This window comes from Chelon labrosus, assembly GCF_963514085.1.
Source record: "Chelon labrosus genome assembly, chromosome: 14".
Lineage (NCBI taxonomy): Eukaryota > Metazoa > Chordata > Actinopteri > Mugiliformes > Mugilidae > Chelon > Chelon labrosus.
The window spans coordinates 3,300,402-3,324,989 of NC_140347.1; the positions used below are offsets into that span (position 1 = coordinate 3,300,402).

General features: G+C 44.3%; 2 protein-coding genes across 2 annotated transcripts in view; both read left to right on the plus strand.

Moving 5' to 3' along the window:
- LOC311498921 (uncharacterized protein) overlaps positions 1-24,588 on the plus strand; it is a 225,241-nt gene that overhangs the window by 108,503 nt on the left and 92,150 nt on the right. The window contains exon 7 of the mRNA XM_084559706.1: positions 5,222-5,395. Coding sequence (XP_084415832.1) covers positions 5,222-5,395 — 174 coding nt within the window. The remainder of the gene's footprint in view (positions 1-5,221; positions 5,396-24,588) is intronic.
- Positions 7,024-10,773, plus strand: LOC311498938 (stonustoxin subunit beta-like). Its single transcript, XM_084559737.1, has 2 exons — positions 7,024-9,120; positions 9,348-10,773. Exons 1-2 carry the CDS (start codon positions 9,036-9,038, stop codon positions 9,872-9,874), a joined length of 612 nt encoding a protein of 203 aa, XP_084415863.1. The 5' UTR covers positions 7,024-9,035; the 3' UTR covers positions 9,875-10,773.

Genomic DNA, 24,588 nt, shown 5'->3' on the forward strand with positions numbered 1-24,588 from the left:
GAACTGTTCAGCGATGTATCGATGAAATGGCTGAAAATGTCAGAGTTCAGCAAATAGCTGGATTCAATGATGCTGTGATATTTAGCATAGCACTTGATGAAAGCGTGGACGTGAATGACATCTCCTGTTTGGCGGTCATGGCAAGGTACTGTGATTCAACTGTCAGAGAGGAACTTTGCTGCTTGAAGCCAATGCCTGACACAACAAAAAAAAAAAAAAAGAACGAGGGATTAACATCTGGAAAGTGTTTGCAGTGACCACAGACGGCGCCCCGCCATGGTTGGGAGACAACAGGTAGCTGTCAAACTGAAGAAAAAGTCGCCCACCCCATCATGAAACACCACTGCATAATACATCAAGAAAATCTGTGTACAAAAATGTCAAATTGATCTCAATGAATTTATGGCTACGGTGTCAAAGATTATTAACTTCATAGTTAATAGCGATCTGCACTGACACAGTTTGAGTCCCTGCTGAAGGACCTGGACAGCACATACACAGATCTCCATCTCCACTCAGCAGTGAGATGGAGATCTGCTGAAAAGTTCTGGATTTGTCAGCTGGTTTAACGCTATCATGGCCTTTCTGGCTGAAAAGGGCCAAAAATATTCAGAACTGGATCACAAGAAGTGGATTGTGAAAATTATGTTTCTTGCGGACATTACAGGACACCTGAACGGGCTCAGTCTCACACTGCAAGGTGCAGGACAGACTGTTTTGGACATGTTTGAGACATGCATGGCTTTTGTCAGTAAGCTGGCAGTATTCTCAGATGACATTTCCATCTGAAACACCTGAGAGAGATGTCCTCCCGCCGCCCCCCAATTATTAGTACCGTTGCATTTATGGCTATGACTGTGGACTACCCTCACTAAAATCAAAGCATAAATTAATAGTAATGTTTCAAAGAATAAATCATTACAAAATTATGAAATTATTTATTTAGCACATTCCAACAATGCACAATATTAAATAAAATAAAATTCAAAATAAAATGTTTAACTCGACTCCACTCGTGTACATTAAATAATAATGGAACAGAAGCTTTTGCAGCTGGAAATCAGCATCGATCCACTGTGCAATTAGACCGAGTATATTTTATACTTTATATATTGAAATACGTCCACACGGCAGACATGCTTGCGTCATCACAACATCCTGTTTCGCTCGTGTTGTTTCGGCTATAAATTTTTCGGTGGCCGAATATTCTGTGCATCCCTAGTTAAAAGCCACTTACTTACGTACGTACTCCTCTTCGCCCCCAATGGGACATAAGGCTTCAACGAGCTCTCTCCTTTGCATTCGGTTCTTGGCAGTATGTTGGGCCTCTCCCCATGACAGATTCATCTGATTTAGCTCTTGCGTTACAGTTGTGCGTCAGGTGGTTTTGGGTCTCCCAGGTTTTCTCTTCCCTGGTCGTGTCCATTTTAGTTCAACCTTTGGGATATGGTTTTGCTCCATCCTCAGCACATGACCGAGCTATCTCAGACGTCTGTGTGTAATATCTTTGGTGATGGTCTGGCTCCTTGTTTTCTTGTACAGCTCATTGTTGGAGATTTTGTTTGGTCAAAAGATTTGGCATATTCGCCTGAGGCATGAGTTGTGGAACACTTCCAGTCTCCTAGTGTCTGCTTTGATCACTCGCCAGCTCTCTGAACCATATAGCAGGACAGACTTGACATTCCTGTTATATATACGCATCTTTGTTTTAAGGCTGTACTGCTTGGATCTCCAGATGGAACGGAGTTGGGAAAAGGCAGCCTGAGCCTTACCCAGCCTTGCATTGATGTCTTTGGATGTCCCACTGTCCTTACTGATAAGGCTGCCCAGGTAGGTGAAGTCTTCCACATACTCAAGTGGTTCCGCGTGAGGGTGGAGTTTACACAGATCACTTGAGTTTTGAAGGTGTTAATGCTGAGTCCAACCTGTTTGGCAAAGTTGTTGAGTCTGTCACTTTTAGTCTGCATGTTGTTGTGGTTGGTTGCTGGGAGAGCTAGATCATGAGCGAAGATCTTTCAACTGATAGAATGGAGTCCACTGGAGGAGGCATTTCTCTATGATGTTTCGCAGAGCGAAGATCTGGTCCATGCATCCTCCTCCCCTCCTGAAGCCTGCTTGCTATTGTCTAAGCCTGATGTCGATGGCTGTCACCATCCTGTTGAGAAGGACTCTACAGAACACATTGCATGGAACAGATAAAAGAGTTATTCCACGCCAGTTGTTGCCTTTCTTAGAGATTTTGACAATAAGACCCTTGGACCAGTCTTCAGGGATGGAGTCACTGTTCCATATGTCTTGGAAGAGGTCTGTCAGCAGTCGTGTTGATATGGTAATGTCAGCCCTAAGCATCTCAGCTTGAATGGTGTCTATGCCACATGCCTTACCGCCCTTCAGGGTTTTAACCTCTGCAGGGTCGGGATTGTAAAAAACATTGAAAACATTGATCGCCAGTGCTGAGGGACCGAGTGCTGGATGTGAAGTTATCCAGTTTCACCTGCTGCCTCCTGACAGTCAGGAAACTGGTAATCCACTGACAGGTGGAGGGGGCCACAGTGAGCTGAGACAGTTTGTGGTGGAGGAGCTCCGGGACTATGGTGTTGAACGCAGAGCTGAAGTCCACAAATAGGACCCGTGCGTAGGTCCCTGCAGAGTCTAGGTGGTGCAGGATGTAGTGGAGAGCCATGTTGACTGCATCATCTACTGACCTGCTTGCTCTATAGGCAAACTGCAGGGGGTCCAGCAGGGGATCCGTGATGTCCTTCAGATGGGCCAGCACCAGTTGTTCAAAGGATTTCATGGCCACATATGTCAGGGGGCAACTGGTATGTAATGGTTTAATCCTGTGACAGGGGACTTGGATTGTACATTTGCCACAGAGTCACTTAGTAATCTTGTACACTGTGCCCAGGTTTCCATTGGCTGCTGCCTTCCCGGCTTCACTCGCCAGGTTTTCTACAAAGACCCTCTTGTCTCTCCTTCTACTCCTCTTTACCTCTCATTCCTTGTTCTTACACGACAACATGGCTTTCTCGAGGAGTTGTTGTGACTTGGTGTTAAGTATCTATGCCTTCAGTTGTTTCCTCTCTTCGATTTTTTTGCCAGGTGTTAGCAGATATCCATTCTTTAGCCCCCTTCTGTTTGAAGCCCAGAACTTTTTGTGCTGTTTCAGTGTATATGGTCTTGATTGCATTCCATTTGTTGCTTATGGCGTTTATGGTCTGTGTTTTTCCATTTCAGAGGTAGACTCTAGCGCGCTGAAGCGGTTTCTGAATTCCAACTCAAAATCTTTGTTTTTGTTTGGGCATTGGAGCTTTGCAATTTCCAGTTTCCTCTGCCGTTGGCCTTGTGGGACTGTCTTCTTCAGCTTGAGTTTGATGGTAACAGCGATAAGGTAGTGGTCACTATAGGCATCTGTGCCTCGGTATGCTCTGACATTGTGTAGTGACCTGCGCCATTTATCACTGATCATGATATGGTCAATTTGGTTGATGGTCCTACCATCAAGTGCATTCCATGTGAGCTTGCGTATATTCTTGTGTGGGAAGATGGTACCACCAATAACCAGGTTGTTGTTCATGCAGAAGTCCACAAGGCGTTCACCATTATCATTTCTTTCGCCACGTCCATGTCTGCCCATTGCCCTCTCATTGTGGGAATTGTCGGTTCCCACTTTGGCATTCATGTCGCCAGTTATATGCAAAAGGTCGTGTATGGGTACCTTTGAAACCACTGTCTGCAGTTGTTCTTGCCAGTCTTCTTTAACCTCTCACTTACTGGTTCCCATTCCAGCAAGGTTTTGGTTTTCTACCTGGAGATTGTGATGGCTATGCCATGTGTGTGGGTGTTTTCGTGCCCTGAATGGAGGATGACAGACCCATCATACAAAACTTGATGTCCTGAGCTGGTCCAGTGACTCTTACTTATCCCCAGGATGTCCAGATGGTACTTTTTCATCTCACTCAGGACTTGTTCTGTCTTGGTGGTTTCAAACATGGTTCAGACGTTCCATGCCCCAATGCGGATCTTGGTTTTAGGCCCTCGTAGACCCTCCTTCACACTCCTGGCTGCCAGGGTCTGCTATGGGCTAGGTGTTTGATTGCTTGTTGTAGTTTCTCTAACAATAAGTTTTTTTGCGGGGTAGCATTGTTAGCGCCACACCCAACCCTGACTTTTGTGTCGCTCCTCGCCTAAGACCAGTCTGGTATGGTTGAACCAGCCAGGAGCCATATGCTCCTCCCAGCCTAGCTCTTAGGGTCACAGAAGTACGCAAGCCTCTCCACCATGACAAGGTAACAGCACAAGGGGGAGAAGAGTTAAAAGCCTCACCAGTGCAAAATCACGGAGCCCACATCCTCGCCTGCTGGGCATCTCCACCTGAGAAATTCTGCTGTCTCTTCGGGTCAACATATCTCTGTGAGCAGATATTTTCACACATGAAACGTGCTCCGCCCCACCCGCAGTCAGTTAACAATGGAGCACTTTGAGGCATGTTTGCAACTCAAAGTAACTAACTATGAGCCCCAGATCACAGAGCTTAGCCAAGCAAAGCAGGGCCAGGGATTACACTGACTATCTGGTAGGAATCTCTTAATTTGATGTTGCCTCGGCCTGCAGTTGGTTTAAGTTAAAATGTGTAGCTGTTTGTCCATGCCTTTGAAATGTTGATGTGGCTATTTTGTTATAATAATACAGAAATAGTACTTTTATGGCTGCTTTGTTATGATATACAGATATAGTACAGTTGCACTGTGGTCTCAGTTTTGGCCTCTCATCCAAGTGCAATATCTTAATGAAAGAAGTGTTTTGAGTTAATAATAGAAAAATATCTTTAAAAATATGATTGGGTGTGATCTGTATGGATGGAATAAAATTCCAGGTATGTTGGAAATGTTTTTGTATTTTGTGTCATAATTTAACTTTGCGTTACTGTTGATAATGGCACACTCATTGAGAAGAAAATTTCAAACTGGCACTCTGTGTCACAAAGGTTGCCGACCCCTGGTCTACATAAAGATGATATTTTATCAAGATCTTCTTTGATAAGAGTCGATGAAAGACCAGGCTATTTAAACTTATTTCAGTAATAAAAATGAGCAAAGCAATTGAAATCTCCTTTTATCATAAGGTTATGTCCTAGTTTTTGTTGTTGAAGATACTTCAGATACTTTGTGACTCTGAATGTTCAGGCTGTCTTGCCTACTGTGTACGGTTCATGTTTCAGGCTGAGCAGTTGTAACCTCTCAGAGAGAAGCTGTGAAGCTCTGTCCTCAGCTCTCAGCTCCCAGTCCTCCAGTCTGAGAGAGCTGGACCTGAGTAACAACAACCTGAAGGATTCAGGAGTGAAGCTACTGTCTGCTGGACTGGAGAGTCCTCACTGTAAACTGGAAACTCTCAGGTCAGGATACAGCTGGTTGTTGATCAGTTAAATCCTAATTTAAGTTCATGTTGGTGCAGAAGTTCAACATCTGGAGGATTTTCCTTCTTCTTCTTGACTTTCTTATATTTTTCTATCTCCAGTCTGTCAGGTTGTCTGATCACAGAGAAAGGCTGTTCTTCTCTGGCCTCAGCTCTGAGCTCCAACCCCTCCCATCTGAGAGAGCTGGACCTGAGTAACAACCATCCAGGAGACAAGGGAGTGAAGATGCTCTCTGCCGGACTGGAGAATACACTCTGGACACTGGACACTCTCAGGTATGGACAGACAACAGGAGTTCATACAGTGTGGGTTTGTCGGTAACACTTTATAATAATGTCACACTATGAAGCATTAGTGAAGCATTAGTAAACACTTAATTCATCATTTATAAAGCATTAGTCCTACATTAATAGATCATTAGTAAGGAGTTTATAAATGCAGCTGTAAATGCTTCATTCATCATTTATAAGCATGTGTATAACGTGTTTAATAATTGTATTTTCATTCTTCACAAATGATTAGTTTGTCATTTATAAATTTAAAATGAATGTATTTACAAACTAGTTATTAAGGAGTTTTCAGTGGTCCGTAAGACAATTTACAAAGTGTAAGTAAAGGAATAATAAACTATTTAAATGTACATTTATGCATCTTATTATTGACACATGTATTAACAGTTACTAAGTGTGTTAATCGATGGTTTGTAAACAGTATAATTACAAACACCAGCCCCGATCCCACCCACCCGCCCAAGGGTACACATAATACACACAAGTTAAAGAGGAAGGAGGCAATTAAAAAAAAGAAAAAGAAAAAAAGAAAAGTCTGCCACCTTTAAGGCTAAATTTAACGTACTGAAAGACACCCTATAAGATTTGTTCGTGAATGACTGTTCATACATAATGTAACTGTACTGCACCCAGCTTCCCACCAGACCGGCTGTCATGTGTGCAGTCGAGGATCAAGAGAAGGGTAGATTGTCTGTGAATTGTAAGAAAGGACTCCAGGTGTTATGAAATCTGTTAGAGGATTTGCCCCTAGGGTATCTAAGTTTTCTAGGGGTAGAAAAGCAAGGGCTTCCTTTACCCAGCAAAGGAAAGATAGGGGATTAGCAGACTTCCATTGCCGTAGAATAAGTCTCCTATCTAAAAGTGAAGCAGATGCAATGGCATGTGCTTGGGATGTGGAGATCTGAACCTCCCCAGCTGTAACACCGAAGACAGCGGTTTTAGGGTCTGGTGAGATGGGCCTGCGCATATATGTGTAAAAGCCTCAAATATCTGGATCCAGAAATTAGTCCGTGCTGGGCAGGACCAGAATACGTGACCAGTAGTAGCTATGCCTTGATGACATCGCAAACAATGAGAGTCAGTGTTTGGATAGATGGCAGCCAACCGATCCGTAGAGAAGTGAAGCCTGTGTATGATCTTAAATTGTATCAAATTGTATCAAAGGCACAAAGAGGAAGTATGGATGAAATCTAGGCAATCTTCCCAGGTCTGTGCTGAGAGTTGGACACCAAGGTCCAGTTCCCAAGCGCATCTAGTCTTCTCTGATGAAGGAATACTGAAATTGAGAATGATGTTGTATATAAAAGAAATGTTACTCTTAAGGATTGCATCACACCCCAATATTCTGTCAAGCATATCATTATCAGGTAGGTGTGGGTACATTCATTAATACACAGGATTAGATATTACAATCCCTTGTGCCAAAATCCCAGGCAAAACGCATTTAGAGGCCCTGTCCAACTGAGAACCCCTAATAAACCTACAGTCATGTGATAGGACGCTTAACCTACAATCTAAATAAACTAAGTAAATGCTGCTGGCTTGTATGTCCCGCTCAGCAGCAGACGCTAACTCAAACCTTGTGAAATATAAGCTAACCAAATGCTGCTGGCTAGCTTAACCTACAATCTAAATGAACTAAGTAAATGCTGCTGGCTTGTAGGCCCACAGAGCAGCAGAGGATAATTCGAACCTTGTGAAATATAAGCTAACCTAACGCTGCTGGCTTGTATGGCCTACTCAGCAGCTAACCATAGCTACCAAGCAACATGAAGACATCAGGAACCTGGCCTAAACAACAGCAGTATGCAGCATGTCATTGCTGTTTGATTCCCCTTCCTGTCTTGCCGTGTCCAAGTTCGTAGTCCTTATATCGTTGTCCGGGTCTGTTACCGTGTGATCCGTCCTCAAAGGCAGATTGGGGATGGGGCAGCGAGGGCTGAGTTAGCCTTCACCTGCAGAGGGGTTCCAGCTGCAGTTCCTTGTCAGCCACAGCCACCTGGAGCTGGTCTCGGCTGCTGTGGCTAACTTCCCAGTGGCCTTCCGCAGTTGTTTGGGATTGAGCCCGATCTTCTGGAGGAAGTGGCGTGCTGATGTTGCGGGAAAACCTTGACGGCCTACTTCAATTGGGAACAAGGCTGCGTGCCATCCTTTGATGCCAGCCTCATCAATCAGGTCCTGGTACTTGGCCTTCTTGAGCTGATGAGAGATGGCTAGTCTATCTTCCCAGGGCACTGTTAACTCGGCCAGGATGATTGTTTTTGAACTCCTTGAGAGGAGGATCATGTCCAGTCGGAGGTTGCCGCCACCTCCAGTGGAAAGACCAACTTCCTCTTTAGGTCCACGCGCAGCTCCCAGTCAGACACTTGATGCAGGATGGATGCCGGGTTGTTAGCTCTCTTTGCCTTGGGAGTCTTGCTGCCCTCTGTTTGGAAGGTGATGGATCTGGGGCGTGGTGCCTGATGTTTATTGTTAGTAAACTTAATGTAAAGTGAAGACTATTTATGCCTTATATAGCATTTATAAAGGCTCAGTTAACAGGAAATAAAGACAAATACAACTCAGTGATACAGAACATCCATATATTTATTTCAACTTTACAACATTTAACATTACATTGTTACTGCTATTAAAGCAATACTTTAACAATTTAAAGACAAATCTTACATTTAGAAAAACATCAGTATTAAAGTTAACACATCTGGGCTGTAACAAGGAATCAGTGATGAAGTGAAGACTTTCAAATTGTTCTCTGCACTGACCAGAAGTCCTGTTAGTCCTGCTCTTCATCTCATGTTGGACGTCACTGCAGCCTGTCTGGATCAGCTGGAGGAAAACTATACACAGACAAATAGACATGTCAAATAATGTTATATAACATACTGAATATAACTCTCAGCACTGTTCAACAGGTCATCGTTTATTTAAGGAAAAAGGCTGAACACCACAGTCATCACATTATGTTCTCAGTGTAACAATGTTTGTTCTTGTTTAGTTCCAGGCTTATTTCTGACAATCACAGTCAAATGAATGTACAAGTAAACTATATTGACTTGTGTAAGACACCACTGACATACATTTAGCAGGCCTTTTAACAGTTAGTGACAAGAAGGTGTCTGTTTTAGACAGAATATTAATACAAAGAATCACATTTTGGTTTCATGATCAATATTTGACAGTGGAGACTGAGCTCTGTTTATTTCTACATTTCATTATCTTTCAGACAGTGAAACATCAGAGACAGTCTATACTGATGAGTTTCAGTCTGTTTCTATGTCTCACTGATAAACTGATGAACTCTGCTTCATGTTGTACAGCAGTTAAGACTCATGTTGGATAGAAAATCATTCTGTGTTTCTTCCTCCAGGATGGACCATGGTGGAGAGAAGAGGTTAAAATTTGGTCTGAGGAAGTGTAAGTTTGACTAATGATGATAAAACATCAAAGTGTCAGTTTGTCTTTAAATCCAAAGCTGATAGTTGTGGTATTTATTCATTCAAACATCACTGACAAGAGACTAAAAGTATCATCATTAAACTTTCTATTAATGAACAACAGATCAGTGAGTAAAGAAAGAATAAATCCATCAGATGTGTCAGATGATAAACTGCAGCTGTGTTGTGTCTTTTTCTCTCCATCAGATTTCTGTCAACTTGAAGTGGACACAAACTCAGTCAACAGAAACCTCAAACTGTCTGACAACAACAGGAAGGTGACATTGGTGGAGAAGAAGCAGCCATATCCTGATCATCCAGACAGATTCGACTGGCCTCAGCTGCTGTGTAGAAATGTTCTGACTGGTCGCTGTTACTGGGAGGTTGAGTGGAGAGGAGAAGTTGATATATCAGTGAGTTACAGAGGAATCAGAAGGAGAGGAGACATGAAGGACTGCTTGTTTGGAGAGAATGATCAGTCCTGGAGTCTGAGCTACTCTGATGATGATGGTTACTATGTCTGTCACAATAACATAAGAACACCCATCTCCTCCTCCTCTGTCTCTAACAGAGTATCAGTGTATGTGGACTGTCCTGCTGGAACTCTGTCCTTCTACAGAGTCTCATCTGACAAACTGATCCACCTCTACACCTTCAACACCACATTCACTGAACCTCTCTATCCTGGATTTGGACTTTGGTCACGTTCCTCATTGTCTCTGTGTTCTCTGTAGGAAAGAGAGTCTTTGAAGTGACAGCAGCTTCAACTCTGAGGTTTAAATGGGCTCACACCATGTCATCCCCTGCTACTATAGGTCAGAGTTCATGGGTCAGTCCAGAGCTGAGGACATGTTGTTCTATTCAGGTGACAGTCTATGGTCACTATGACAACCTGACAGGTAACAACACATTAGCTCAGAGTTTAAGGAGTGGAACTGTTGGCAGTTGGAGTTGATTTTGTCTTAATATGACCATTTGTGATTTTATGGGATGTTTTTGGGACGGTTGGCCACATCTCGCGTCGGCTGTCTCTTGTTGCCATAGCAACAGTAAAAGTAAGGACTAATGAGCTGTAAATAGAGATGCAGAATCAATCTATGTTGTAAATACAGATTAGATGTTGTATTTTAGCACAGAATACATGATTTTACCAGTTAGTAAACCTAGAGAAAAGAATTAGTTACCATTAAATTTATAGGACACACACGGAGAGAATGATTAGTATCTAGTGTGTGTGTGTGTGTGTGTGTGTCATCCTCTAAGTGTTGGCTGGTCATAACTGAGGGGTGGGCGGGGCCTAAACACACCTTACCCACTCACATTTACATTCCTCACATACACACTCACACACATGTTGTTCTATATTTGTGAGGACCGTTGGTGGCAGATATGAGGTTTCATTTGGGACATTAAAGCACAGATTCTCTGTCCACAGAGGACAGAGGACACTCGGGTGATGTCCTCTCCATCGTCTCACTAACTTGATGATAATCAGACCAACAGCTCGTCCTGGATCTTCTCTTGTCTCCATGGCAACCCCTCTTCCTCTTCCTCCTCCTCCTGCTCTGATCCAAACCTGGTCGCATTTGACCAATCAGGAAGAGACGTCGACTACAACAGTGTCTGACCAATAGAGACGTATAGATAGGAGGAGGAGGAGGAGGAGGAGGAGGAGGAGGAGGAGGAGGAGCTCCTTCCAGCAGGAAGTCTCCAACAAAACGTCCAGAGCTGAGACATTCAGAGACAATTAATATTTAAATTTATTTAGATTCATTGAAGCAGATTCTAAAAACCCAGAGACAGACAGTCTAACAGATAACTGTGTCTCAGTGTCTCAGTGTCCTCGGTGTCCTCGGTGTCCTCAATGTCCTCAGTGTCCTCAGTGTCTCAGTGTCTCTGTGTGATCAGTGTCCTCAATGTCCTCAGTGTCTAAGTGTCCTCAATGTCCTCAGTGTCCCCAGTGTCCCCAGTGCCTCAGTGTCCTCAGTGTCTCTGTGTCCTCAGTGTCTCAGTGCCTCAGTGTCCTCAGTGTCATCAGTGTCCTCAGTGTCCTCTGTGTCTCTGTGTCCTCAGCGTCCTCAGTGACCTCAGTGTCCTCAGTGTCCTCAGTGTCTCAGTGTCCTCAGTGTCCTCAGTGTCATCAGTTTCTCAGTGTCCTCAGTGTCTCTGTGTCCTCAGTGTCTTCAGTGTCTCTGTATCATCAGTGTCCTCAGTTTCTCAGTGTCATTAGTGTCCTCAGTGTCGTCAATGTCCTCAATGTCCACAGTGTCTCAGTGTCCTCAATGTCCTCAGTGTCTCAGTGTCCTCAGTGTATCTGTGTCCTCAGTGTCCTCAGTGTCCTCTGTGTCATCAGTGTCTCAGTGCCTCAGTGTCCTCAGTGTCATCAGTGTCTCTGTGTCATCAGTGTCCTCAATGTTCTCAGTGTCCTCAGTGCCTCAGTGTCCTCAGTGTCATCATTGTCCTCAGTGTCTCTGTGTCCTCAGTGTCTCAGTGTCGTCAATGTCCTCAATGTCCTCAATGTCCTCAGTGTCTTCAGTGTCTCTGTATCATCAGTGTCCTCAATGTCCTCAGTGTCCTCAGTGTCCTCAGTGTCCTCAGTGTCTCTGTGTCTTCAGTGTCTCAGTGCCTCAGTGTCCTCAGTGTCATCAGTGTCTCTGTGTCATCAGTGTCTCTGTGTCATCAGTGTCCTCAATGTTCTCAGTGTCCTCAGTGCCTCAGTGTCCTCAGTGTCATCAGTGTCCTCAGTGTCTCTGTGTCCTCAGTGTCTCAGTGCCTCAGTGTCATCAGTGTCCTCAGTGTCTCAGTGTCCTCAGTGTCATCAGTGTCCTCAGTATCTCAGTGTCCTCAGTGTCTCAGTGTTCTCAGTGTCCTCAGTGTCTCTGTGTCACCAGTGTCTCAGTGTCCTCAGTGTCTTCAGTGTCTCTGTATCATCAGTGTCCTCAGTGTCTCAGTGTCATTAGTGTCCTCAGTGTCTCAGTGTCCATGTGTCATCAGTGTCCTCAGTGTCTCAGTGTCCTCAGTGTCCTCAGTGTCTCAGTGTCCTCAGTGTCCTCAGTGTCCCTGTGTCATCAGTGTCTGTGTCCTCAGTGTCTCATATGTCCACCTTTTAGTTTGACATGTTTATATATTATCATCAGAAACTTGTCCAGAGTACAGTATCCCCCAGCGTCCCCCAGCGTCCCCCAGTGTCCCTCAGGCTCCCCCAGCGTCCCCCAGGCTCCCCCAGCATCCCCCAGTGGCCCCCAGCGTCCCTCAGTAGCCAGTCTCCGGTGACTCTGGTTGGAGCGTCCAGTCCAAGCCTGTCATTTCCAGCACTACCAGGTCTTAAAGGACCCCCCTGGCCCCTGCTCCTCCTCACAGCCTCTTCCTCCTCCTCACAGCCTGCTCCTCTGGTTGCTGGTGGTGGTGTGGTGGAGGTCTGAGGAGACCCGTTTCCTAATGTTGTTGGACACCAAGGTCCAGTTCCCAAGCGCATCTAGTCTTCTCTGATGAAGGAATACTGAAATTGAGAATGATGTTGTATATAAAAGAAATGTTACTCTTAAGGATTGCATCACACCCCAATATTCTGTCAAGCATATCATTATCAGGTAGGTGTGGGTACATTCATTAATACACAGGATTAGATATTACAATCCCTTGTGCCAAAATCCCAGGCAAAACGCATTTAGAGGCCCTGTCCAACTGAGAACCCCTAATAAACCTACAGTCATGTGATAGGACGCTTAACCTACAATCTAAATAAACTAAGTAAATGCTGCTGGCTTGTATGTCCCGCTCAGCAGCAGACGCTAACTCAAACCTTGTGAAATATAAGCTAACCAAATGCTGCTGGCTAGCTTAACCTACAATCTAAATGAACTAAGTAAATGCTGCTGGCTTGTAGGCCCACAGAGCAGCAGAGGATAATTCGAACCTTGTGAAATATAAGCTAACCTAACGCTGCTGGCTTGTATGGCCTACTCAGCAGCTAACCATAGCTACCAAGCAACATGAAGACATCAGGAACCTGGCCTAAACAACAGCAGTATGCAGCATGTCATTGCTGTTTGATTCCCCTTCCTGTCTTGCCGTGTCCAAGTTCGTAGTCCTTATATCGTTGTCCGGGTCTGTTACCGTGTGATCCGTCCTCAAAGGCAGATTGGGGATGGGGCAGCGAGGGCTGAGTTAGCCTTCACCTGCAGAGGGGTTCCAGCTGCAGTTCCTTGTCAGCCACAGCCACCTGGAGCTGGTCTCGGCTGCTGTGGCTAACTTCCCAGTGGCCTTCCGCAGTTGTTTGGGATTGAGCCCGATCTTCTGGAGGAAGTGGCGTGCTGATGTTGCGGGAAAACCTTGACGGCCTACTTCAATTGGGAACAAGGCTGCGTGCCATCCTTTGATGCCAGCCTCATCAATCAGGTCCTGGTACTTGGCCTTCTTGAGCTGATGAGAGATGGCTAGTCTATCTTCCCAGGGCACTGTTAACTCGGCCAGGATGATTGTTTTTGAACTCCTTGAGAGGAGGATCATGTCCAGTCGGAGGTTGCCGCCACCTCCAGTGGAAAGACCAACTTCCTCTTTAGGTCCACGCGCAGCTCCCAGTCAGACACTTGATGCAGGATGGATGCCGGGTTGTTAGCTCTCTTTGCCTTGGGAGTCTTGCTGCCCTCTGTTTGGAAGGTGATGGATCTGGGGCGTGGTGCCTGATGTTTATTGTTAGTAAACTTAATGTAAAGTGAAGACTATTTATGCCTTATATAGCATTTATAAAGGCTCAGTTAACAGGAAATAAAGACAAATACAACTCAGTGATACAGAACATCCATATATTTATTTCAACTTTACAACATTTAACATTACATTGTTACTGCTATTAAAGCAATACTTTAACAATTTAAAGACAAATCTTACATTTAGAAAAACATCAGTATTAAAGTTAACACATCTGGGCTGTAACAAGGAATCAGTGATGAAGTGAAGACTTTCAAATTGTTCTCTGCACTGACCAGAAGTCCTGTTAGTCCTGCTCTTCATCTCATGTTGGACGTCACTGCAGCCTGTCTGGATCAGCTGGAGGAAAACTATACACAGACAAATAGACATGTCAAATAATGTTATATAACATACTGAATATAACTCTCAGCACTGTTCAACAGGTCATCGTTTATTTAAGGAAAAAGGCTGAACACCACAGTCATCACATTATGTTCTCAGTGTAACAATGTTTGTTCTTGTTTAGTTCCAGGCTTATTTCTGACAATCACAGTCAAATGAATGTACAAGTAAACTATATTGACTTGTGTAAGACACCACTGACATACATTTAGCAGGCCTTTTAACAGTTAGTGACAAGAAGGTGTCTGTTTTAGACAGAATATTAATACAAAGAATCACATTTTGGTTTCATGATCAATATTTGACAGTGGAGACTGAGCTCTGTTTATTTCTACATTTCATTATCTTTCAGACAGTGAAACATCAGAGACAGTCTATACTGATGAGTTTCAGTCTGTTTCTATGTCTCACTGATAAACTGATGAACTCTGCTTCATGTTGTACAGCAGTTAAGACTCATGTTGGATAGAAAATCATTCTGTGTTTCTTCCTCCAGGATGGACCATGGTGGAGAGAAGAGGTTAAAATTTGGTCTGAGGAAGTGTAAGTTTGACTAATGATGATAAAACATCAAAGTGTCAGTTTGTCTTTAAATCCAAAGCTGATAGTTGTGGTATTTATTCATTCAAACATCACTGACAAGAGACTAAAAGTATCATCATTAAACTTTCTATTAATGAACAACAGATCAGTGAGTAAAGAAAGAATAAATCCATCAGATGTGTCAGATGATAAACTGCAGCTGTGTTGTGTCTTTTTCTCTCCATCAGATTTCTGTCAACTTGAAGTGGACACAAACTCAGTCAACAGAAACCTCAAACTGTCTGACAACAACAGGAAGGTGACATTGGTGGAGAAGAAGCAGCCATATCCTGATCATCCAGACAGATTCGACTGGCCTCAGCTGCTGTGTAGAAATGTTCTGTACCCGGCTGGCCTTAGGCAGATGGGTCCCTCCATATGAGCTGGGTTCTGCTCAAGGTTTCTTCCTGTTAAAAGGGAGTTTTTCCTTGCCACCGTTGCCTTCAGGCTTGCTCTGGGGGTTTCAGGCCGGGTTTTTGTAAAGCGTCTTGAGACGATTTGTATTGTTATTGACGCTATATAAATAAAATTGAATTGAATTGAATTGAATTCTGACTGGTCGCTGTTACTGGGAGGTTGAGTGGAGAGGAGAAGTTGATATATCAGTGAGTTACAGAGGAATCAGAAGGAGAGGAGACATGAAGGACTGCTTGTTTGGAGAGAATGATCAGTCCTGGAGTCTGAGCTACTCTGATGATGATGGTTACTATGTCTGTCACAATAACATAAGAACACCCATCTCCTCCTCCTCTGTCTCTAACAGAGTATCAGTGTATGTGGACTGTCCTGCTGGAACTCTGTCCTTCTACAGAGTCTCATCTGACAAACTGATCCACCTCTACACCTTCAACACCACATTCACTGAACCTCTCTATCCTGGATTTGGACTTTGGTCACGTTCCTCATTGTCTCTGTGTTCTCTGTAGGAAAGAGAGTCTTTGAAGTGACAGCAGCTTCAACTCTGAGGTTTAAATGGGCTCACACCATGTCATCCCCTGCTACTATAGGTCAGAGTTCATGGGTCAGTCCAGAGCTGAGGACATGTTGTTCTATTCAGGTGACAGTCTATGGTCACTATGACAACCTGACAGGTAACAACACATTAGCTCAGAGTTTAAGGAGTGGAACTGTTGGCAGTTGGAGTTGATTTTGTCTTAATATGACCATTTGTGATTTTATGGGATGTTTTTGGGACGGTTGGCCACATCTCGCGTCGGCTGTCTCTTGTTGCCATAGCAACAGTAAAAGTAAGGACTAATGAGCTGTAAATAGAGATGCAGAATCAATCTATGTTGTAAATACAGATTAGATGTTGTATTTTAGCACAGAATACATGATTTTACCAGTTAGTAAACCTAGAGAAAAGAATTAGTTACCATTAAATTTATAGGACACACACGGAGAGAATGATTAGTATCTAGTGTGTGTGTGTGTGTGTGTGTGTCATCCTCTAAGTGTTGGCTGGTCATAACTGAGGGGTGGGCGGGGCCTAAACACACCTTACCCACTCACATTTACATTCCTCACATACACACTCACACACATGTTGTTCTATATTTGTGAGGACCGTTGGTGGCAGATATGAGGTTTCATTTGGGACATTAAAGCACAGATTCTCTGTCCACAGAGGACAGAGGACACTCGGGTGATGTCCTCTCCATCGTCTCACTAACTTGATGATAATCAGACCAACAGCTCGTCCTGGATCTTCTCTTGTCTCCATGGCAACCCCTCTTCCTCTTCCTCCTCCTCCTGCTCTGATCCAAACCTGGTCGCATTTGACCAATCAGGAAGAGACGTCGACTACAACAGTGTCTGACCAATAGAGACGTATAGATAGGAGGAGGAGGAGGAGGAGGAGGAGGAGGAGGAGGAGGAGGAGCTCCTTCCAGCAGGAAGTCTCCAACAAAACGTCCAGAGCTGAGACATTCAGAGACAATTAATATTTAAATTTATTTAGATTCATTGAAGCAGATTCTAAAAACCCAGAGACAGACAGTCTAACAGATAACTGTGTCTCAGTGTCTCAGTGTCCTCGGTGTCCTCGGTGTCCTCAATGTCCTCAGTGTCCTCAGTGTCTCAGTGTCTCTGTGTGATCAGTGTCCTCAATGTCCTCAGTGTCTAAGTGTCCTCAATGTCCTCAGTGTCCCCAGTGTCCCCAGTGCCTCAGTGTCCTCAGTGTCTCTGTGTCCTCAGTGTCTCAGTGCCTCAGTGTCCTCAGTGTCATCAGTGTCCTCAGTGTCCTCTGTGTCTCTGTGTCCTCAGCGTCCTCAGTGACCTCAGTGTCCTCAGTGTCCTCAGTGTCTCAGTGTCCTCAGTGTCCTCAGTGTCATCAGTTTCTCAGTGTCCTCAGTGTCTCTGTGTCCTCAGTGTCTTCAGTGTCTCTGTATCATCAGTGTCCTCAGTTTCTCAGTGTCATTAGTGTCCTCAGTGTCGTCAATGTCCTCAATGTCCACAGTGTCTCAGTGTCCTCAATGTCCTCAGTGTCTCAGTGTCCTCAGTGTATCTGTGTCCTCAGTGTCCTCAGTGTCCTCTGTGTCATCAGTGTCTCAGTGCCTCAGTGTCCTCAGTGTCATCAGTGTCTCTGTGTCATCAGTGTCCTCAATGTTCTCAGTGTCCTCAGTGCCTCAGTGTCCTCAGTGTCATCATTGTCCTCAGTGTCTCTGTGTCCTCAGTGTCTCAGTGTCGTCAATGTCCTCAATGTCCTCAATGTCCTCAGTGTCTTCAGTGTCTCTGTATCATCAGTGTCCTCAATGTCCTCAGTGTCCTCAGTGTCCTCAGTGTCCTCAGTGTCTCTGTGTCTTCAGTGTCTCAGTGCCTCAGTGTCCTCAGTGTCATCAGTGTCTCTGTGTCATCAGTGTCTCTGTGTCATCAGTGTCCTCAATGTTCTCAGTGTCCTCAGTGCCTCAGTGTCCTCAGTGTCATCAGTGTCCTCAGTGTCTCTGTGTCCTCAGTGTCTCAGTGCCTCAGTGTCATCAGTGTCCTCAGTGTCTCAGTGTCCTCAGTGTCATCAGTGTCCTCAGTATCTCAGTGTCCTCAGTGTCTCAGTGTTCTCAGTGTCCTCAGTGTCTCTGTGTCACCAGTGTCTCAGTGTCCTCAGTGTCTTCAGTGTCTCTGTATCATCAGTGTCCTCAGTGTCTCAGTGTCATTAGTGTCCTCAGTGTCTCAGTGTCCATGTGTCATCAGTGTCCTCAGTGTCTCAGTGTCCTCAGTGTCCTCAGTGTCTCAGTGTCCTCAGTGTCCTCAGTGTCCCTGTGTCATCAGTGTCTGTGTCCTCAGTGTCTCATATGTCCACCTTTTAGTTTGACATGTTTATATATTATCATCAGAAACTTGTCCAGAGTACAGTATCCCCCAGCGTCCCCCAGCGTCCCCCAGTGTCCCTCAGGCTCCCCCAGCGTCCCCCAGGCTCCCCCAGCATCCCCCAGTGGCCCCCAGCGTCCCTCAGTAGCCAGTCTCCGGTGACTCTGGTTGGAGCGTCCAGTCCAAGCCTGTCATTTCCAGCACTACCAGGTCTTAAAGGACCCCCCTGGCCCCTGCTCCTCCTCACAGCCTCTTCCTCCTCCTCACAGCCTGCTCCTCTGGTTGCTGGTGGTGGTGTGGTGGAGGTCTGAGGAGACCCGTTTCCTAATGTTGTTGGAGTCCTTCAGCTCCTGTCCTGAGGGAGAACCCAGAGCATGGATGAAGCGTCTCTGTCCGTTGTTCTTTTCCAGTCCAAAGTAATATTTGGTTGGTGTGTCCATCATTGTGTTGCTCTGGAACCGTGAGTGAACCAGTGCTCCTTGGGCCTTAGTGCCCAGTAGGTCTCTAAGAGCTATCTTTTTAGACTGGAGCTCTTCAACATGACCTCCATTTCCAGTGGAATCTACTAAACTTTGTAATTCCACAGTTTCAGTTTAAATCTCCTCCCATGAATAGAACATCTTCAACATTCAAGTAGGAGCATAAACATTTAGAAAAACTACATTTAAAAGGTCTACCTTTCTTCTGACCACCAGTAGTCTGCCCTCCACCACCTGCTCCACCTCCATAGACATGCATGATAGACCCTTAGAGAACAGAATGGACACCCCCCCACTGGTGGAGGTCTTATGTCTCAGCACTACGTCCCCCTCCCATTCTCTCTTCCAGTCAGACTCAACGTCACTGTGAGTTTCCTGAAGAAACATCACATCTGAGCCTTTAGCTTTCATCAGCTCATCCAGAAGAGATCTTTTCTCTGAGTCCCTTGCTCCATTTATATTTAAAGTGCTCAGTTTAAAGTGGCTCATAGTGCAAAACAATAAAAGCAGACAGAAACATTCTGATCGACTGATGTTAAAAGAAACTCTATTCATGCTCATCATTGTTGACATCAGAGGTTAGTTCCTGTCTGAGTTCCTGAACTATTTATTTCATTCTGAATATTTCTTGGTCAGTCAGTCCTCCTCTACCTTTACTGCTCAGGTTCAGTCTAAACCAGTTACAGAGCAGCTCTTTAGCTGAGAAATATTCTTCAATTTTAACACCTTTCATGTTTTTTGTTCTTTGTAAAAAGCTTTTGATTTTCCCAGCGCTGTAAGCTCTTTGTCTTCCACAACTACCGACCACTTTCTCCTCAGAGTTACTATCACTGTCCATCTCACAGTCCTCTACGGTCACCTCTCTGTCCACTGCTCCTTTTTTAGCCTGAGAGCTTCCACTGCTGCTTCTAGTTTGTCTTTTTAGCTGAGGGACCTTCATGTCCTCTTCGTCTCCATCATGTCCTCTTCATCTCCATCATGTCCTATTCATCTCCATCATGTCCTCTTCATCTCCTTCATGTCCTCTTCATCTCCATCATGTCCTCTTCATCTCATTATGTCCTCTTGATCTTCTTCATGTCCTCTTCATCTCCTTCATGTCCTCTTCATCTCCATCATGTCCTCTTCATCTCATCATGTCCTCTTGATCTTCTTCATGTCCTCTTCATCTCCATCATGTCCTCTTCATCTCCTTCATGTCCTCTTCATCTCATCATGTCCTCTTGATCTTCTTCATGTCCTCTTCATCTCCTTCATGTCCTCTTTGTGTCCATCATGTCCTCTTCATCACCTTCATGTCCTCTTCATCTACTTCATGTCCTCTTCGTCTCCATCATGTCCTCTTCATCAGCTTCATGTCCTCTTCATCTCCATCATGTCCTCTTCGTCACCTTCATGTCCTCTTTGTCTACATCATGTCCTCTTCATCTCCTTCTTGTCCTCTTCATCTCCATCATGTCCTCTTCATCCCCTTCATGTCCTCTTCGTCTCCATCATGTCCTCTTCATCACCTTCATGTCCTCTTCATCTCCATCATGTCCTCTTCGTCACCTTCATGTCCTTTTTGTCTCCATCATGTCCTCTTCATCTCCTTCTTGTCCTCTTCATCTCCATCATGTCCTCTTCATCCCCTTCATGTCCTCTTCATCCCCTTCATGTCCTCTTCATCTCCATCATGTCCTCTTCATCACCTTCATGTCTTCTTTGTCTCCATCATGTCCTCTTCATCTCATTATGTCCTCTTGATCTTCTTCATGTCCTCTTCATCTCCTTCATGTCCTCTTCATCGCCATCATGTCCTCTTGATCTTCTTCATGTCCTCTTCATCTCCTTCATGTCCTCTTTGTGTCCATCATGTCCTCTTCATCACCTTCATGTCCTCTTCATCACCTTCATGTCCTCTTCATCTCCTTCATGTCCTCTTCGTCTCCATCATGTCCTCTTCATCAGCTTCATGTCCTCTTCATCTCCATCATGTCCTCTTCGTCACCTTCATGTCCTCTTTGTCTCCATCATGTCCTCTTCATCTCCTTCTTGTCCTCTTCATCTCCATCATGTCCTCTTCATCACCTTCATGTCTTCTTTGTCTCCATCATGTCCTCTTCATCTCCTTCATGTCCTCTTCGTCTCCATCATGTCCTCTTCATCTCCTTCATGTCCTCTTCATCTCCATCATGTGCTCTTCATCTCCATCATGTCCTCTTCATCTCCTTCATGTCCTCTTCATCTCCTTCATGTCCTCTTCATCTCCTTCATGTCCTCTTCATCTCCATCCATCTCTACCTCGCTCTCTCCCAGTACACCACTCATGTCCTCTTCTCTGATATCTTTTTATTTTATCATTTTCTGTCCCTTAATTGTCTTCTCCTTAGACACATCTTTTGTTTTATCTGTTCTAGTTTGTCCTCTTTCACTTTCCTGGCTGTTCTGTTCCTTTTTCCCCGTCTCTTCCTGTCCTTCACTTACTTTACTGTCCTGTTGACTTCCACCTGTCAATACCCGTCCACCCTCACTCACCTGGCTGAGTTGTTGTCCCTCCCCAGTCTCTACTTGTCCCCCCTCACTCACCTGGCTGTCCTGCTGATCTTCCTCTGTCTCCTCTCCTTCCATATTGTCCTGACTTTTCCCAGGATCCTTATCTGTTGTCCCCGTGTCTCCATTTTGTCCCTGTGTGGAAGCTTCTCCTGGGCATGCTCTAATCAAGTGTCCCTCTTTACCACAGTTAAAACACTTCATATTATCTGATGACACAAAAACAACATAATCAAAATCCTCCACTCTCAATCTGAAGGCTGCATTTAAATCTTCCTTCTTATTGAGGACCATAAAGATCTGTCTCCTGTGAGACACCACGTGTTTCAATAGAGGAGATTTACAGCCAGAGTGAACCTTTTTCATTTTAGAAACTATTTTTCCGTGACGTGATAGTTCTCTGATCAGTGTCTCGTCACTGGTGAATGGGGGGACATTTGACAGAGTAACTTTTCTCGATGGTGATGCGAGAGGTGAGACAGGAACGAACGTATCCTTTACGACGATCCCGTTCTCCACTACCGTGTTGGTTTTATCCACGGTGTCTACAAAAACCACCACAGCACTGTTCATCCTAGCAGCGGACTTCACGCTGTCATATCCGACCAGCTTCCCCACTGCCAGGCTGCACTCCTCCACCCAACAAAGGAATGACGGCGCTACCTTGATGCCGTGCTTCCTTGTCAGGTAGCCTAGATCCCAGCAGTGCCTTTTAGCTCGGCAGTGTTGCAGCTGTATGAGTTAGTTCCTGGTAGGTGTCAAATAAATCAGAGGGAAAACACAGGAAGTTAAACAAGACAAGAAACATTGAGGAAGAACTTTAGAAAATAAAAAACAAACAGGGTCACAGAAAACACTGTCATCAACATTAGCAATGTCAACAACATCAACATCTTCTGTAGAAGAAGAAGAAGCAGCTGATGACAAATAGAAGAAGAAACATTTCTTCCAGCTGGAGCCTCCAGAGCCTGATGACCTCTGACCTCCACTCACGCTGTAGGACTTGATCTCGATAAAGATGAAGGAGTCAGTGGAGGTCAAAGGTCAACATGAAGTTTTCAGTATCTTTGACAAAAGAGAGAAAGAGCAGACGGGAGTCGAACCAACAACCTTCTGAACAGAGCAGCAGCGTCGTCATCCTCTGAGCCACAGACACGAGCAGGACCAACACAAACAGATGTTCCTCCTCATTGTCTCCTCCTCCTCTTTGTCTCCGCCTTCCTATGTTCTTCCTCCTCCTCCTCCTTTTCATCTCCTCCTGCTCCTTCTGTCTCTCAGTACTGAAGATGGCCCACTGAGGAGCGACGCTGCATCGGGACACAGGAGACGTGGGTTCAAATCCCTGGAGGTATGTCACAAACTAACCTGTGTGAGTGTGTGAAACTAAAAACCAAAACTAAAACCTTCAAAATAAAACTAAAACCTTCAAAATAAAACTAAAACCTTCAAAATAAAATCAAAACTAAAACCTTCGTTCGTCGCTTGCGTTCGTGTCACTTTCATCTGTCGTCGATTTGTGACCTCCCTGACCTCTGAACCAGCTCCAGGTAAGTCCAGGTGTGTCGAGTAGCTAGCTTGATCAAAGCTAGCTACGCGACAGATTTTCATTTATTTATTTTTTTTAAAGCTAGCTTGTTAGCGCACTAGCTTTCTGATCCAAACCAGATCAGAAACGAGCTGCAGTTACATGAACGCACAAATGTACATGAAGCGTTCACTGACTGTAGGAAATATCCAGACCTCAACATCAGGTTCATCAGGTCACGGTGTTTGGAGCTAAAAAGAGAATCAAACCTTTGACCTCGGCTCAGCGTCAGTGTGAAGCTCTGTGACTGGACGTTTGACAGTGAAGTGCATGATGGGAGTTGTAGTTGTCGTTGAGTAGAGTTTGAAAGTAAAAATTAACCAGATTTACTCTGAACCAGGATCACAGCTGATCTCTGGATACCTGAGTTTGTTTTAGACCACGCCCACATTTATGAGAGTGGGTCTGGCGAATCCTGGCAGGTCAAACTTTCTGCAGACTGTCACAGGAAAAGTCTGTTGTCTGTTGTTCAACACTCACCAGCTGCTTCTTCTTGCTGCAAGCGCTGGAACCCTTTCCCAACGAGTAACGGCCAACCGCCTCCCCCAGCAGCCGTGTATTAATAACCAGGAGGACGGAGCGCAACACACTTCCTCTTTACGCACACACTAACCCACAAACAAACACATTACACATTACAGTTATTATGTTCTTTGTTTTTTTTTTTGGTTTTTTTTAAATACAGCATGATGGCTCTATTAAAGTGGAATTAAAATGAAGGGCTACCCAGAGGACAACGGAGTGATAAGTACCTGAAAATCTAAAAAACGGGAAAGTAAAGAAAAACAACTAGGAAAACATAATAAAATGGTTTATATCCAGATCTTCTATGCTTATAGAAATCTATTTTATTTGTTCATTTATATTAGAGCAAAAGGTCCACACTTAAATAGTGTGGAACGACACAAGTCCACTGTTGGCTGGCGAACAATGACACAAGTTCCCTCTTGGATAGCATGGAGCGATACTTACACTTCAAAATGGATGAGTAACAGAAAAAAGCAAAATGAATGGTAGTTTTGTTTGTTTGTTTGTTTTCCAGCTTAATAGTCTCTTGAGACATTATTTAATAGTTTTTTTTGTAACAAAACACAAAGACTTCCTGACCAGTTTCAAGTTTGAAACGGTTTTAAATGAAGGGCAACCCGTGAGGCAGCAGAGAATTTTTAAAACTTAGAAGAAAAAAGTTACAGAAAAGATGACCATGAACAATAAAAATAAAATGAGCAATGTTAAGATGATTTCTTTTCATTTTTAATGTAACATGTGACTTTCACAAGACCTTTAAAAATGGTTAATTTAAAGGAAAAAGGCTGAACACCACAGTCATCAGATTCTGTTCTCAGTGTGACAGTGTTTGTTCTTGTTTAGTTCCAGGCTTATTTCTGACAATCACAGTCAAATGAATGTACAAGTAAACTATATTGACTTGTGTAAGACACCACTGACATACATTTAGCAGGCCTTTTAACAGTTAGTGACAAGAAGGTGTCTGTTTTAGACAGAATATTAATACAAAGAATCACATTTTGGTTTCATAGAGAGGTAACAACACATTAGCTCAGAGTTTAAGGAGTGGAACTGTTGGCAGTTGTAGTTGATTTTGTCTTAATATGACCATTTGTGATTTTATGGGATGTTTTTGGGACGGTTGGCCACATCTGGCATCTGCTGTCTCTTGTTGCCATAGCAACAGTAAACGTTCACGTAAGGACTAATGAGCTGTAAATAGAATAGCCGTAGCAGTCTCCATCCCGAAGGAAGAGAACTCCAAAGACATCGGTCAATTCAGGAGCATCCCCCTGTTGGACAGTGCTGGCCAGAAGGATGACCACCTATCTGCTAGAGAATGGTTACATTGACACTAGCTGCC

What these genes read in the sequence shown, in the direction of transcription:
- LOC311498938 (XM_084559737.1), top strand. Translation starts at nt 9,036, where the DNA reads ATGTTGGATAGAAAATCATTCTGTGTTTCTTCCTCCAGGATGGACCAT. An exon ending in AAAATTTGGTCTGAGGAAGT is followed by an intron (nt 9,121 to 9,347) that starts GTAAGTTTGACT and finishes TCTCTCCATCAG; the next exon opens with ATTTCTGTCAACTTGAAGTG.